The following is an 18015-nucleotide window of genomic DNA, read 5'->3' as shown; positions in this document are numbered from 1 at the left end:
ACGGCAGGGATCCTCGCCCTACACCACTCGTTCCACCACCCACCCCCCCCCCGCCCCTTCATGCAGACGGCCTCCGCCCCCCTCCAGGGCTGCCGCCGCAATGGGAACATGGACAGCCCCCGGTGAGTTTGAGTAGGCTTTATCCATCGGACGCACTGCACAGTGTGGTAGGGCCACCCCCTCCCCCTATCCCAAGCCCGGCACTCACTCCGCAGGTTGTTGACGAGCTCCGCTTGGCTGTCTCCACCGCACTTCCAGGCCATCCTCTGACACAGAGCGCGCAGCAGGTACAGGGCCGCCGTCAGCAACACGCCTGCGCACACCACTCTACCCACAATACTTATCACCTCCAGCGCGTCGCCGCCAGCCTCCATGACGTCACGGCACGAGAAGGCCCGCCCACTGCGCCTGAGGAGCAAGAGACACGAGGGAGCCGATGAATAAAAGTTACGGCGGTCGAGTGCGCCGCCCAGTTCGCAGACTTTTCATTCGATCAGAGAAAACTCCAGCACTCTCGACGTGGCGACGGCTCCGCGGCGTTGAGAAGTTCCGACATGCCACTTGTATGCAAGCCCGAGACGCAAATCCCTGTTTAGTGATTATGGAGAATTAGGCGGGGATCGTCTTTGGTACAGGCCAGCCGTTGATGACAACAACCCCCACGTGATATGGAATAAGGAAGTAGGGAGCGCGGGTGTGTAATGCGGCTCTGCACCCAAACCTAAATATAGCCCCCGCAGTAGAGGCACGGCCTGGTGTTGGCATTCGAAGACGGCTCCCTGTGGGCATTGCACTGGAACGTATCATTAACATTAGCAGATCGTCCCTGGCATTGCACCAGGAATGTATTATTAATATCAGCAGAGCTCCGGTGGCATTGCGCAAGAACGTACAATGCGTATCAGCGGACCGCCATCGGCGTTGCCCCAGTACCATAATCTTAGCGTTAGCGGTTTGTGAACGTATTATTCACAGCTGCAGACCACCTGTGGCATTGCACAACGGATGTAGTCATTAGTATGGGCAAACTGCGCGTTGCATTGCATCAGGAACATATTATCGACGTTGGTTTGTCCACCCGTGGCATTGCACTAAGAACGAGCTGATCTCCCGTGACACTGCTCTGTCTGCAAAATTCTAATCAGCTGTCACTTTTTGACGTTGCAAACCAAACATCCAACCAACTGAGCTAAAGTGACCCCCAACTTCCCTGATAATCAAACACTATCATGCAAGTACGGGAGCATAATTTCATTCAATATACTTGACCAGCAAACCAAGTCCATATAGTCTATGCGCCATGATACATTTCAAATATGAACATAGATATTTTTGTTTTAATGCCCATATATGCTCACCTGAAATTTATGCCTGATACAGACATCACATGGAGTAGCATCATTAGGTTCATCATTCTTTTTAACAGTAATTTCTGATTTAATATTATGATATGAGGGATGATAATTCAGTGCGCTTTCAAAAGGTGGAGGGAAAAGCCTGGAGAAAATTGGCCAATCAGTGTGTAGGCATGCAAAAGAGTATTAGACTTTCCAGTCAAAAGTCCTGCAAAACTGCTGGAAACTGAGTTCAGGGAATTTTATTCATTCCTGGGATGAGGGTGTCACTGGTTAGGCAGCATTTATTCCCCATCGCCAATTGCCCAGAGGGCAGTTAAGAGTCAACCATATTGCTGTGGGTCTGGAGTCATATGTAGGCCAGACAAGGTAAGGATGGCAGTTTCAATCCCCAAAGGATATTAGTGTTAGGTAATACACAGTGTGGAGCTGGAGGAACACAGCAGGCCAGGCAGCGTCAGAGGAGCAGGAAAGTTGACGTTTCGGGTCAGAACTCCTCTTGCTATCTCTCAGGGAATTTGTGTGTTTGCTCTGAAGTTAAAATGGTAATGAGAATAGGTATCTTAGGAAGGGATAACAGATGAAGAAACAAAGCATCTGGTGAATGCCCAGAAAATTACTGAAAGGAAACCAATTTTGTTGTATCTTCCTGAGAAAGAAACATCAATGGAGGAGTGTGGAGATAGTGGTAATTCTTCTCTAAGTTTGGTATTTGTAAAGATATTGCAGGAGACAAAAAGGCATAGTTGAGCTTAATCCTGCTGTTTTGTCTGTAATGAAATCTTTCCAGCAATTCTTTCTGGTATAACATAGTTCATGTTTTTCATGTTCAATGTTTTATTTGATGTGGTAAAGATACACTAGTAGACTCTTGTGAATGAGCTAAGTAACAGACCTCATGGCTAGATAAAATCAAGGTAAGAGTCTGACAAGCCATGTTTAATCTGGGATCTCACTTGCCCAGAATTAACATCAGATTCAGTTACAAATGAAAGAACTTGAATTGGAGGTAAATGAAAGAAAAATTAAAATCTTGAATTGAAGGAAAAGAAAAGAACTGAAATGTGAAAGAATAAAGACTAAAAAGGAAAATGAAAGAGAAATGGAAATAAGAAAACTTAAACTGACAAAATTGAAGAAAGACAAGAAAGGAACAATGGAAATGTCATCAAAAAACTTGAACTCCAGAGAGGGAGTGCTCAGGTAACAAAACTTGGTGAGAGAAAAGCTAAAGAAAGAAAACTTTGGTCAGAATTTCCCTAACCTTTGAATACTATGAGCAATAGTGAGAAATTTGGAAGAATGCAGTAAGAATAAAAAACTTGTATTTTGATATCAAAAAAGAAAGGTCTGATTTTCCCCTTAAAGTTTCAATGGATGGATGGTAATCACCAGTAAGCAGAAAGAATATGATTCCCATATGTTTGCATCTCATCACTAGCTAATCTCACCACATTTCTGTGTAGTGTTTAATTTTTCCAGGCACGGGTGAGAAACGTTATGACACCAATTCTCGACTTCAAGGTTAGACCAGTTACATGCAGCTCATTGCTTGCTTCTCTGTGTTATCCTCTATTCACTAATATTACACAGCATACTGACTGGGCAGTGACAACTTTGAATCTTCATCTCCAGAAATTGGCTTCGTCAAAACGCCAGACTCATCACATCACCATGACCAACCTTGGACGAACTCAGAAGACAACATAGGCTTCAATACAACACTTTGAAGCAGCCTGAAACTTTATGTTGCAATGCTCCTGCCAGGTCACTTGGTGCAGAGGGGCACACCAACTTCACGTATCTGCACAGGATGCATCTCAGGGCTGTTAGCTTGTTTTCTTAGCACTCACTCACATTGTATTTGCTTGGATGCTCACAGCTTGCCTTTTAGCAAACTACCACTTCAGTCAAAACTCACAGCCTCGCAGCATTTCCACCTTGCTAGACCAAACAAGTAGCTAAGCAGCTTGTCATGACTTCCAGCACTGAATAGTCATGGGGGTATACATCTTGCTGCTCAGCACTGCCATGTCAATGTCACACATGCCATTTGTGTTAGTATCTTATGTATGTGCTTCAACAAAATGGCCATGCTGAAAGGTCAAAGTGGGAATTGGGGGAAGGTTCTTATTGAAGGGTAACTATGATCAGTCAAAGGGTGAACCACACTATGTTTACAGCATCATCCAATCTCAGCCCAGGGAGTTAGCCATAGTCAGCCAGACATTTGTTGCAATCAGGTTCTGGGGATCTGTGTTATATCAGTCCTATGTCAGGTTCAAACAGTCCAGGGATCACGATAGTCAAGGAGGCATTGATCAGGAGCTGGGCCATGCTGAGGCGGGGCTGGCCTCTCAAGTCAGTCTGAGGACTGGACCACAGTCAATCCTGAAGAATCGGGCAGTAAACATAAAAGAGTTGTTAGAGGGTAGTACATGTTGTGTCAGAGAAACTGGGAATTTCAGTGTGCAGACTAGAAGTATTGCACTGGGACACAGGTGAAGGGCACTAACTCCAATTATGATTGGAGGATCTGATGTGGCATGTAATGCACATGGGTTATTTTACAAGGAACAAAGAACAGGAACAGGACCTTCAGTCTTCTGAACCTGTGTCAATACAGTTTGTCCTTCCATACCAAAACTCTTCACTTACAGAATCTATATGCCTCTATTCATTTCCTATTCATGTATTCATCCAGGTGCTTCTTAATGCTGCTGTTGTGTCTGCTTCCATCACCTCCTCTGGCAATGTGTTCCAGGCACATGCCACCTTTTGAGTCAAAAACTTGCTTCTCACACCTCTTTCATCTCCCCCTTGCGCCTTGAAATTGTGTTTCTTAGTAATTGACCCCTCCACCTTGGGAAAAAGCCTCATACTTTCCACTCTATCCATGCCATTCACAATCTCTTAAACTTCTATCAGGTAGCCCTTCAAACTCATGCATTCCAGTGAAAACAACCCCAGTATATCCAACCTTTCTTCATAGCTAAAAGCTCCTATATGAAGCAAAATTCTGGTAAACCTTTTCTGTATCCTCCCCAAAGCATCCACATCCTTCGGGTAGTGTGGTGACCAGAACTGTATGGAGTGTTCCAAATGCAGCCTAACTAAAGTTCTGTAAAGCTGCAGCATAACTTGTCTAACCTGATATTCAATGTCACTTCCAACGAAGGCAATCAGGCCATAAGCCTTTTTTTTAACTACCCTATCGACTTCTGCTGCCATCTTCAGTGATCTGTGGACCTTTACGCCCATTTCCCACTGCTTTTCAATACTTACAAGGGTTCTGTCATTCACTGTATAATTTTTACGTGTACTGACCTTCCAAAATGCATCACCTCACATTTGTCCAGATTAAGGTCCATCTGCCATTTTCTGCCCATTCCTCCAAGTGAACTATATCCTGCTGTATTCTCTGACAGTCTGCCTCACTATCCGCAACTTCAGCAATCTTTGCATTGTCAGCAAATGTTCTAATTAGACCAGCTATGTTTTCCTCCAAATCATTTGTGTAGATCACAAACAGCAGAGGTCCAACCACTGATCTCTGAGGAAGACCACAAGTCTCAACCCTTCATTTCAGAAAGCATCCTTCCACAGCCACCGTCTGTCTCCATGACTAAGCCAGTTCTGTATCCATCTTGCCAGCTCCCCCCAATACCATGTGGCTTCATCTTTTGTACCAGCCCACCATGAGGAACCTTGTCAAAGGCTTTACTTAAGTCTATGTAGACAACATCAATCACACTTTTCCCTCATCAATAATCTTCATCACCTCTTCAAAAACTTTATCAAGTTAGTGAGGCATGACCCTCCCCACGCAAAACCATGCTGTTATCGCTAATAAGCCCGTTTGTTTCTAAATACATGTAGGTCTTGTCCCTGAGAATCTTTTTCAATAATTTCCCTACCATCTACATAAGACTCACAGGTTTGTACTTTCCAAGATTATCCCTATTACTCTTCTTAAGCAATGGGATAATATTGACTAACCTCCAACCCTCTGGGACCATACTTGTGGCCAAAGAGGGTACAAGCATGCCTGTCAACCCAGCATTTTTTTTCTCTTGCTCAATATTCTGGGATAGATCCCATCAGGACTTGGGAACTTATCTAAATTATTACTCTTTAAGATGCAGAACACCTCTTCCTTTTGAATAGCAATTTGGCTGAGAAACTCGAAACTGTATTCCCTGAGGTCATCCTCCATCAATTCCTACTCTTTGGTGAATACCAACACAGAGTATTCATTTAGGACCTCACCTATGTCTTCTGGACCCAAACATAGATTCCCTCCTTTTTCCTTGAATGGACTAACCATTTTCCTGCTCCCCTCTTGCTTTTTATAAATGTATAAAAAGCCTAGGGATTCTCCTTAATCTTATTTACTAATGATTTTTCACGACCTCCTTTTTCTCCCTTCTAATTCCTTAAGCTCTTTCCTACTATCCCTGTATACTTTCAGGACTTTGTCACTTCCCATCCTTCTTGACCATCCATGTGCTTCCTTTTTCCTTTTGACTAGGGTCATACATCCCTGGCCATCTTTCATTCTTGCAGCATGTGCCACTTCTGAACTCCTTTCATCTACATTTCTGATGTAGATATGCCCTCAAATAGCCACTTCCAAACGATGTTCTCCAATTCCTACCTAATATTATTGTAGTTCACCTCCCTCCAATTTAGCACCGTCACCTGAGGAGTGCTGTTATCCCTATCCATGAGTATCTTAAAACTCACGGTCCAAAATGCTCCACCTCTGAAACTTGATCTCACCTGGCCAGGCTCATTTCCCAAAAGCAGATCCAATATAACCTCTTGCCTGGTTGGACTGTTTACATATTGTGTCAAGAAACCTTCCTGAATGATCCTTACAAATTCTGGCCCATCCAAGCTCCTAGCATGAAGTGAGTCCCAGTCAATACAGGGGAAGTTGAAATCATCCACCACAACAACCCTGCTGTTCTTACATCTTTCCAAAATCTGTCCACATATTCTCTCCTCTATCTCCCACTGACTGTTGGAAGGCCTGTAGTATACACCTAACATTGTGATTTCACTTTTTGCATTCCTAAGCTCGACCCATATTGCCTCGCTCTTGAGTCCTCTGATGTATCCTTCCTAAGTATAGTTGTGTGATACTCCTTTACCAGTAATCCAAACCCCCTTTCCCTTTTACTTCCCTTCCTATCACACCTGAAACATTGACATCTTGGGACACTTAGCTGCTGGTCCAGTCCTTTCAGCTAAGTCTCTGTAATTACAATATTGCCATATTTTCGAAAATCACCACAATTAATGGCAATGAATTATAATAGTGCGCATGACAGTGTTAGGCCAGGAGTTGTGGGGAGAAATAGGGGATATTGATTGTCAATAGATGAGTTGGATGGGAATGTGGGAAGCCTCAAAGCTAAGGTGATTGACAGCAATAGCTACACAAAAGGATACACGATGGGAGCAGTGGGGTCTGGACTTTCAAGTAATGCCTGGAACTCACCCTCAGGAGTGAGACTCAAATAGATACTAAGTTCTGCCAAATCTCAACCACCACGACAAACATGAAAAATGCCTTCCAACACATACATGGTGGATGGAGTAAAATATTTCTGCCTGAAGGAATAAGATTGGCATGTTTGCAGAACAAAGTACAGTTTGGACATTAATGGAACATGATACATGAACTATCCTGAATTGAATGTGTACACCCTCGTAAAACACATCAGTAGAAAGAACTGTTGCCCCCAAAGAAGTGTGCACTCATGAATGATCATGTTGTCACACGCACAAACTGTCCATAATCATTAGACATGAGTGGAGACGAGAACATATTGTAAGTGTGTTACATTAACTTTGACCACAGTGATTTCCTGGTGAAAGTGCTAAGTCTTGGCTGCACTCGCAAATGTAAAGTATGTACAATGGGGTGGGTGTCTTGGTGGCTTGGTGGTTAGCACTGCTACCTCATGGCCCCAGAGACCCCCACGTTTGATTCCAGCCTTGGCTGAGCATCTGTGTGGAGTTTGCACATTCTCTCTGTCTCTTGTGAGTTTCCACTGGTTACTCCACTTTCCTCCATAATCCAAAGATGTGCACATTAGTTGGATGGGTCAACTGAAATTTTCTATACCCCAAGTGAATACAGACTAGATGGATTTGCCATAGTGGATAGTTTGGGGGGGGGGGAGGGTGTGGAGGGGTGTGGTGGAAGCAGGGTCTAGGTGAAATGGTCTTCAGTGGGTCGGAGGAGATTTAAGGGTCAAATGGCTTCCTTTGACACTGTAGGGATCTTATGATCTATTCCTTTCCAGATTGCTTCTCAGAGATGAGAAATGCCTCACCACTATAACTTCTATTCTTTCTCGGATATATGAAGAGGCTGCTTAACACTGACATGGTATCCAAATATCTGAGCCCAAGAGCTAAAATGACACTGGATTGGACATGTGATTATTTTACATGCATATCTATTTACAGATATAAAAGTGCTGTTTCATTGTTCACTTGTGAGACATGGGTGTTGCTAGTTGGCCAGCATTTATTGCCCATCCTGAGGTGCCTTTGAGAAGGTGGTGGTGAGCTATCCTCTTGAACCACTGCAATCCACATGCTGTTGACGCACCCACAATACCATTAACGAGAGGGTTCTATGATTTTGACCCAGCAGTACTGAAGAAACCTTGATATATTTGCAAGTTAGGATGGTGAGTGGCTAGGACGGGAACTTGCAGCTCTTGGTGTTCCCACGTATCTGCTTCCCTCATCCTTCTAGAATGAAGTGATCATGCGCTGTCCAAGGACCTTTAGTGAATATCTGCAATGCATCTTGTAGATAATTTACATTGCTGGTACTGAGTATTGATGGTGGAGGGCTTGCATGTTTGTAGGTATGGTGCATCAAGCAGGCTGCTTTGTCCTGGATGTCAAGCTTCTTGAATGTTGTTGGAGCTGCATTCATCCAGGTAAGTGAGGAGCATTCCATCACATGCCTGACTTGTGCATCGTAGATGGTGGACAAGCTTCAGGGAGTCAGGAGTTGAGATATTCACCACACCGTTCCTAAACTTTAACCTGCTTTTGTAGCCATTGCCTTTATATGGCAAGTCCAGTTGCGATTATGGTCAATGGTCACCCCCAGGATTATGATAGTGGGAGATTCTGCAATAGTAACACCTTTGAATGTCAAGGGGTTAGATCACCTCTTATTGGAGATGGACATTGCCTAGCATTTGTGTGTTGTGAATCTTACTTTCCATTTGTCAACCCAAGTCTGGACATTGTCCAGGTCTTGTTGCATTTGTACATGGACCATTTCAGTGTCTAAGGAGTTGTGAATTACATTGAGTAATCATTGGCAAACATCACCACCTCTGACCTTAATGTGTCTGGAAGGTCAATGAAGCAACTGGAGGTGGTTGGGCCTAGAACACTACCCTGAGGAACTCCTACAAAGATATCCTGGAGTTGAGATGACTGACCTTCAACAATCACAGTTATCTTCCTATATTGCCAGGTATGACTCCAAACAACAAAGAGTTTTCCCCCAATACATATTGATACCAGTTTTGCTAGGGCTCCTTGATGCCACACTCAGTTGAATGCAGTCTTGATGTCAATGGCTGTCTGTCTCACCTCACTTCTGCAATTCAGGTCTTTGGTCCATGTTTGAACCAAGGCAGTAAAGAGGTCAGGAGCTGTGTGACCCCGGTGGAACCCAAACTGCGCATCGCTGAGCATGGTATTATTGAGCTGGTGTTGCTTGATATCACTGTTGATGACACCTTCCCACATTTGCAGTTGATCATGGTTAGAATGATGGGGCAGTAATTGGAAGGGTTGGATTTGTCCTGCCTGTCCTGCTGTTCAGACATCCTTGGGGAAATTTCCAAACTGTCAGGTAAATACCAGTGTTGGAACAGTACTAAAACAGCTTGGTTAGAGGTATGTCAAGTTCTGGAGCACAGGTCTTCTGTTCCATTGCTGGAATGTTGGCAGGACCTGTAGTTTTTGCAGTATCCAGTGCCGCCAACCATTTTTTGATATCACGTCGAGTGAATCAAAATGACTGAAGAGTGGTATCCATAATGCTGGGAACCACGGGGGAAGGCTGAGATGGATCATTCACTTGGCACTTCAGCTGAAGACTTCTGCAAATACTTCAGCCTTATCTTTTGCACTGATGTGTTGAGGATGAGAGTATTTGTGCAGCCGTCTTCTCCAGTGAGCTGTTTAATTGTCCACCACCATTCACTATTTGGTGTGCCGAGACTGCAGAACTTGGATCCGAGTTTTTGATTGTGCGTTCTCTTAGCTATGTCTATCACTTGCTGTTTGGTAGTTGCACCATTTTTAGGTATTCCTGGTTCTGCTCCTGGCATGCCCTCCCGCACTCATCATTGAACCAGGGTTGATCCCCTGTCTTGATAGTAATGGTTGAGTGGGAGATATGCCGTGTCATGAGGCTGCAGATTATGCTGGAGTACAATTCTGCTGCTGTTGATGGCCCACAGCGCCTCATGGTGGCCCATAGCCCATAGCCTAGAGGCTATGTCCTTTAGGACCCAACCAGCTCAATCAATAGTGCTGCTGCTGACTTGAATTTTCAGCATTATTATTGCAGTGATCTGCATGTCTCACCTGGGTAAAGCCAGCAGCTTGCTTAAAAGACTTACGCGGAATCCTTACATTCTGTAGAATTGAGAGAAAAGAAATTCTGCAGCCCGATTACTACTGAATATGGATTATTACCAGAAGGATCAATTGGTTGGACCAACACCAAGTTTAATGGAACATTTATTAAAAGTGTTTCAGTTAGTTAATGTTGACTTACTGAGGAATCAACATGCTTTTCTCCTTTCGTACAAATTGTTGTGATTTTCTGAAATTTGACATTATTGCATTTATCCTGATGAGTGCAGGATGGAGATCTTTACCATCACATTTCATTTATCAGCAATATTCAAATTCTGTACTACCAAGCAACTGCTGAAAATGCTTTTCATTTTGCCATCCTGTAATGATTGTGGCCAGTATTAACTACACCAGAAACAGTTAACTTTCAAGTGATTAGCTACATTGCCAGCTCTAACTTTGTATCCAGTGGAATTATTAACGGTACAGCAGTGCGGTCCCAAAGGCAAGGAAATAGCAGGGAATGTGTTCCCCGAAATACTACAGAGAAAAGAATCTATAACTTCTACATGTAAAGTCAGAGACTATTATTTGGACTCAGAACTTGTCGAACTCTGCGTTAAAGACTGGAGACTTGGATGAGGGAAGTATATTGCAGCCTTATATCAAGATTACAAATCTGAGTGAAAGCACAGGATTATTCCATAAGACCATAAGACATAGGAGTGGAAGTAAGGCCATTCGGCCCATCGAGCCCACTCTGCCATTTAAATCATGGCTGATGGGCATTTCAACTCCATTTCCCTGCACTCTCCCCATAGCCCTTGATTCCTTGTGAGATCAAGGATTTATTGATCTCTGCCTTGAAGGCATCTAAAGTCCTGGCGTCCACTGCACACCGTGGCAATGAATTCCACAAGCACACCATGCTCTGGCTGAAGAAATGTCTCCTCATTTCCGATTTAAATTTACCCCCTCTAATTCTAAGGCTGTGCCCACGAGTCCTAGTCTCCCCACCTAATGGAAACAACCTCGCAGTGTCCACTCTTTCTAAGCCATACATTATCTTGTAAGTTTCTATTAGACCTCCCCTCAACCTTCTAAACACTAATGAATACAATCCCAGGATCCGCAGCCATTCATCATATGTTAAACCTACCATTCCAGGGTGAATCTCCGCTGGACACGCTCCAGGCCAGTATGTCCTTCCTGAGGTGTGGGGCCCAAAATTGGGCACAGTATTCTAAATGTGGGGCCTAAATAGAGCTTTATAAAGTCTCAGAAGCACATCGCTGCTTTTATATTCCAACCCTCTTGAGATAAACGACAACATTACATTTGCTTTCTTAATCACCGACTCTACCTACAAGTTAACTTTTAGAGAATCCTGGACCAATACTCTCAGATCCCTTTGTACTTCTGCCTTATGAATTTTCTCACCGTTTAAAAAATAGACCATGCCTCTATTTTTTTTTCCAAAGTGCAAGACCTCGCATTTGCTCACGTTGATTTTCATCAGCCATTTCCTGGACCACTCTCCTAAACTGTCTAAATTTTTCTGCAGCCTCCCCACTTCCTCAGTACTACCTGCCTGTCCACCTATCTTTGTATCATCAGCAAACTTCACCAGAATGCCCTCTGTCCCTTCATCCAGATCATTAATTTCTAAGGTGAACAGCTACGGCCCCAAGACTGAACCTTGCAGGACACCACTCGTCACCGGTTGCCATTCCGAGAAAGAGCCTTTTATCCCAACTCTCTGCCTTCACTCAGACAGCCAATCCTCAATCCAAGCCAGTAGCTCACCTTGAACACCATGGGCCCTCACCTTGCTCAGCAGCCTACCGTGAGGCACCTTATCAAAGGTCTTTTGGAAGTCTAGATAGATAACATCCACTGGGTTTCCCTGGTCTAACATACTTGTTACCTCTTCAAAGAATTCTAACAGGTTTGTCAGGCACGACCTCCCCTTACTAAATCCATGCTGACTGGTTCTAATCTGACCCTGCACTTCCAGGAATTTAGAAATCCCATCCTTAGCAATGGATTCTAGAATTTTACCAACAACCGAGGTTAGGCTAATCGGCCTATAATTTTCCATCTTTTGCCTTGATCCTTTCTTAAACAAGGGGTTTACGACAGCAATTTTCCAATCATCTGGGACTTTCCCAGACTCCAGTGACTTTTGAAAGATCACAGCCAAAGCCTCCGCTATTTCCTTAGCCACCTCCCTCAGAACTCTAGGATGTAGCCCATCGGGGCCAGGAGATTTATCAATTTTTAGCCCTTTTAGCTTTTCTAGCACTTTCTCTTTTGTAATGCCTACGGTACTCAACTCTGCCCCTGGCTCTCCCTAATTGTTGGCATACTACTCATGTCTTCCACTGTGAAGACAGACGCAAAGTACTTATTAAGTTCTTCAGCTATTTCCTTATCTCCCATCACTGGCCTACCAGCATCAATTTGGAGCGGCCCAATGTCTACTTTTGCCTCTCGTTTGTTTCTTATGTATTGAAAGAAACTTTTACTATCATTTCTAATATTACTAGCTATCCTACCTTCATATTTGATCCTCTCCTTCCTTATTTCTCTCTTTGTTATCCTCTGCTTGTTTTTGTCGATTTACCAATCTTCTGATTTCCCAGTGTTCTTGGCCACTTTATAGGCTCTCTCTTTTTCTCTGATACATTTCTTGACTTCCTTTGTCAGCCATGGCTGCTTAATCCCACCCCGGATAAGCTTTCTTTTCTTTGGGATGAACCTCTGTAATGTGTCCTCAATTACACCCAGAAAGTCCTGCCATTGCTGCTCTACTGTCTTCCCCGCTAGGCTCTGCTTCCAGTCGATTTTCGTCAATTCCTCTCTCATGCCCCTGTGATTACCTTTATTTAAGTGTAACACCATTACATTCGATTTTGCCATCTCTCTTTCAAACTGCGGACTGAACTCTACCATATTGTGATCGCTGCCTCCGAAGTGTCCCCTTACTTTAAGATCTTTTATAAAGTCAGGCTCATTATATAGCACTAAGCCCAGAATAGCCTGCTCCCTTGTGGGGTCCATCACAAGCGGTTCCAAAAACCCATCCTGCAAACATTCCATGAATTCTTTCTTTTCATCCACCAGCAACATTATTCACCCAATCCACCTGCATATTGAAGTCCCCCATGATCACCGTGACCTTGCCTTTCTGACATGCCCTATTTATTTCTCAGTGCATCTTGCACCCTGGTCCTGATCACTGTTAGGAGGTCTGTACATAACTCCCATGATGGTTTTTTTGCCTTGGTGGTTCCTCAACTCCACCCACACAGACTCCACATCCTCTGACCCTATGTCATTCAGTGCCATAGATTTAATATCATTCTTAACTAACAAGGCAACCCCAGCCCCTCTGCCCACCTCCCTGTCTTTTCGATAAGTTGTGAATCCTTGGATGTTTAACTGCCAGTCCTGAACTCCCTGCAACAATGTCTCTGTGATGCTTACCACATCATAATCATTCAAGATGATTTGTGCTGTTAATTCATCTACTTTGTTGTGAATACTACAAGCATTTAGGTAAAGTGCCTTAATGCAACTTTCTTATCATTATTAGAGATATTGGAAATCCTCAGATGTCTTAAGCTAGCCTTCCTTTTTGCTGTATTCCTAGTCTGCCTCGAGCTTCAACCCACCAAGCAGCTCAAGCCGCTTGTGCCAGAGAAGCCAACAAACAAAGGCGAGGACTAGTTCTCCTGCCTGATGAGTTGAGAACCAATAGCCTATTACTTAGGAGTGAACTACATTTTGAAATTCCGGCCTCATTTCATTCACCAGGTAAATTGCAGGACATCAGAGAGCCATAGAGTAATACAGCATGGAAGCAGACTCTTCGGTCCAACTAATCCACACCGGCCATATTCCCAAACTGAACTGGACCCACCTGCCCACATTTGGCCCATATCCCTCCAACCCTTTCCTTTTTCTGTACTTATCCAAATTCCTCTTAAATGTTGTAATTGTACCTGCATCTACCACTTCTGGCAGGTCATTTCACACACTAACCATTCTCTATATGAGAAACAGTTGCCCCTCATATCCTTTTTAAATCTTTCTCCTCTCACCTTAAACATATTCCCCCTAGTTTTGAACCGCCCCCTCAATTTAGGTAAAAAACCATTGCTATTCACCTTATCTGTGCCCCCTATGGATTTATAAACCTCTATCAGGCCACTCCTCAATGCTCCAGTCAAAAAAACTCCCAGCCTATTCAGTCTATTTTTATTTCTCAAATCTTCCATTACTGTCAACATCCTGGTAAATCTTTTCTGAACCCTCTCCAATTTAATATTTACTTTTCCTATAACAGGACAACAAGAACTGCGCACAATACTCCAGAAGAGGCCTCATCAACATTCTCTATAGCCTCAGCATGACATCCCAACTTTTATACTCAAAGGTTTGAGCAATGAAGCCAAGTGTGCTAAATGTCTTCTAAACCACCCCATCTGCCTGTGATGCAAATGTCAAAGTATTATGTACCTGAACCAGTGGATCTCTCTGTTCTACAACACTGCCCAGGGCCCTACAATTAATTTTATAAATCCTACCTTTATTTGCTTTACAAAAGTGCAATACCTCAGATTTATCCAAATTCAGCTCTATCTACCATCCCCCAACATATTGATCGAATTGATCAAGATCTCTTTGTAATCTTAGTTAATCTTTGTAAACTTCACTGTTCATTATACCACAATCTGCAAACTTCGTAACTAAGCCTCCTATATTGCCACCCAAATCATTTATATAAATGGTGAACAAAAGTGGACCGAGTGCTGACCCCTGTGGAACACTGTTGGTCACAGGAGGTTGACATCTGTCCACAGCTTTCTCCAATCCTGGAGCTGCAGCCAGAAAGCTCCATTGGATGGGTGGTGGGGGTGAATCATGTTCAGTTACGTAGTTCCCAGGTTTGCAGTCACACTTTGTATCAGTGAATCCTTGAGGGCCCTCTGGCCCTACCAAAATAATTGAACAGTTTACTTTTCTAAGATCCTTCTATCAACCCTGCAGATGTTAGCAGTTGTACTGTGCATTCAAGTCCTTGGACACCACGTTTTTAATTATAAGGCACATCATGCATGAATCAGGCAGAAGTTTGATGTTTGGCAGGAGGCCCCTTTCAAAATGGCAACCGACTTCATTCAAAGAGCAAGGCTACCCTGATAAGGCCATCCAAAAACAGTCAAATTCAACCCTTCGAGTCATCCATCAAAATTTCCCCACGGTCCAAATTTTCAAGATTCTGGTAGCTCATGGTGGTGTCCTGCATGCTACCAGGGAAGTCTTTTATGATTTCAAGGAATTGGTTACTTTGTAGGTCTTGATTTCTGCAGGGTACAAGTCAAGAATCAGAAAATTCAAAACAAACTAGATAAGAAATCAGAAGGAGAAAATCACGAGCACCTCTGCACCTCACCTCCACCAGCCCAACAGCCCAACTCCAAAACTATCATTTATTTAGAAGGAAGGAGAAGTTGCACACAGGCACAAAAAGGATTTATTTGTAAGATATGGAAAATAATTGAAGAAATCCTATAGATGGTGCTGTAGTATAATCTCCAACCGTGAAAAACATTTGGTACAGAATGAGAATTGGGGAACTGCAGAGAAGCATCCATTTGTAATTTAGAAATTACGCATCATTGCCAAGAAAGAAAAGAAATAAAAAGATGACAGACCCAGGCAAAATGTTTTTCTAGATTCAAGGAAACATCTTTAAATGGTATCTCTCATTCTCTGGCCTCATGGATCCTCTCCACTTGCTATCTATAGAATAATGTTCTTTAATGAAACATGTCAAACATCCTGCAGGACTCTCTTTTTCTGCAGCAGAGGACTCCCCACTATCATGATCAACAAGACCCTTAACTGTGTCCGGCCAATCTCCCAGGCTTCTGCTGTCACCTTATCCCTTCTCTCCCACCATCAAAATAGGGTCCCCTGTGTCACCATACCACCAGCCTCCTCATCCAAAGAATTATAGGCCACCATTTTCATCACATCCAATGGAATGCCATAAGTAGACACATATTTCCCTCCCCTTCCTTGTCAGTGTTCTGCAGAGGCCATTCCCTCAGGGACACTGTTCCACACCGTCTCCATTCCCAACACCTCCCGACAGCCCATGGCATATTACCATGTAATCACAGGTGTCACACCTGCCTGTTTACTTCATCCCTGCTCACCACCCAAGGACCTGACATACCGTCCAGGTGAAGCAGCAATTTACCTGTACTTTACATAATCTAGTCTGCTGTGTTCATTGTTCACAATGTGGTCTGTTCTGCGCTGGGGAGATAAAAAGCTGACTAAGTGACTGCTTTGCAGAACACCTAAGTTCTCTATGCAATAATAACACTGAGCTTCCAGTTGCCTGCACTTCAACACACCACTGTGTTTCCATGCCAACATTTCTATCTCAGGCTTGCTGCAGTGTTCCAGTGACCCTCAGCTCAAGCTTGAAGAATAACATCTCATTTTCTACTTGGGGACCCTGCAGTCTCAAGTTCAATGACTTTAGAGCCTGATTCCAATCCTACATGTTCTTTACTCATTCCCGCACTCAGTCCTATTATCACGTGTTTTTCTTTTAGCACAGGCAGTCATTTACACATACTCCTAGGCCCATTACCACATTAATTGGTTTGCATTCAGTAAACTCACTTGTTTTCTCCTATTCTTATTATCACCCATTGAGCTTTTCCTCTGTCATAGGGTCATAGAATCAGGAAACAGACCTTTCCAACCAGTCCATGCTGACCGTGATCCCAAACTAAACTAGTCCCACCTGTCTGTGTTTGGCCCATTCAAACATTTCTTATTCTTGTAGTTATCTAATGTCTTTTAAACATTGTAACTGTACCCACATCCACCACTTCCTATGGTAGTTCATTTCACACATGAACTACTCTCTGTGTTAAAAAAAAGTTGCCCCCCATGTCTTTTTTCAAATCTATCTCCTCTCATTTTAAAAATATGCCCCCAAACTTGAAATTCCCTATCCTAGAGAAAAGACACCTGGCATTCACCTGATCTATGTCCTTCATGATTTTATAAACCTGAATCAACCAATGCTCCAGCAAAAAAAAACTCCCAGCCTATCCAGCCTCTCCTTATAATTCAAACTCTCCATTCCCAGCAACATCCTGATAAATCTCTTCTGAACCCTCTCCAGCTTAATGAGATCCTTCCTATTACAGGGAAATTGGACACTGCACTCCGGAAGAGGCCTCACCAATGTCCTGCCCTAATATTCATAATCTCCTTGTTTACCTGCTGCTTTTGTATTTCTCTCTCTGAGCTCCATCTCCAGATATCTGCTCACTTCTCCCCTTCCCCACCCCAGTCTCTCTGCTTTCCGCACGCCCCCACCCCCACAAACTTCAGTTTCAGCAGAAATACCACTTTTTCCCAGCTGCTAACAGTTCCAATGAAGAGTCACCAGATTTGAAATATCAACTTTGCTTTCTTCCCACAGATGCTGCTAGACCTACTGAGTTTTTCTAGCAATTTCTGTTTTATTTTTTGTCGTCTCTCTCTTAAACTGGTCTATGGAGTCCACAATTAACAAATGACTGTGCTGCAGTTTTATCCATTGCACTGTCTCCTGGTTTCAAAAAAAAACCAAGAATGAAAGAAAATATTTGGCAGTGCTGCAGCTTACGCTGGCTCAGTGCTCCTGTGGAAACATCATGAATTGTAGGCCTAACACTTTCTATGCCAGACTGCCCAACAATCAACATCTTGGAAGTAAATATTTAAAGAATCACAATGCCCCACCCCACCAGCCTGAACAAGCATTTTTTAAAGATTCTATTCCTGTTTGCAGGGTTTCAAAGAACAAAAAAGATCTGAATGAATCTAGGGTTTCTGCAGACTGCAGTTTCTATTCAACTAAAGTGCATGCAGGCCAAAGCCAGAGGAAGGTCCACATGGATCAGTGAATGTGGCAAGCTGGAACATTCTGCTGCTGATAAAT

General features: G+C 43.5%; 1 protein-coding gene across 2 annotated transcripts in view; it reads right to left on the bottom strand.

Annotated features, from left to right (window-relative positions):
- Positions 1–619, bottom strand: part of pcmt (protein-L-isoaspartate (D-aspartate) O-methyltransferase) — a 44308-nt gene extending 43689 nt beyond the window's left edge. Inside the window, exon 1 of one of the 2 annotated variants that reach the window (XR_007248082.2) lies at positions 209–619. Coding sequence is in view for 1 of the 2 variants with exons in the window: in XM_048535728.2 (XP_048391685.1) it covers positions 209–374 (166 nt within the window). In the remaining variant the exon portion in view is untranslated. The remainder of the gene's footprint in view (positions 1–208) is intronic. The other variant, XM_048535728.2, reaches the window with a different exon arrangement.
- Positions 620–18015: the final 17396 nt, after the last annotated feature.

Source organism: Stegostoma tigrinum, chromosome 9 (assembly GCF_030684315.1).
Source record: "Stegostoma tigrinum isolate sSteTig4 chromosome 9, sSteTig4.hap1, whole genome shotgun sequence".
NCBI classification, from domain to species: Eukaryota; Metazoa; Chordata; class Chondrichthyes; order Orectolobiformes; family Stegostomatidae; genus Stegostoma; species Stegostoma tigrinum.
The sequence above is the reverse complement of the archived record's forward strand: the minus strand, read 5'-3'. Positions and strand labels throughout refer to the sequence as shown.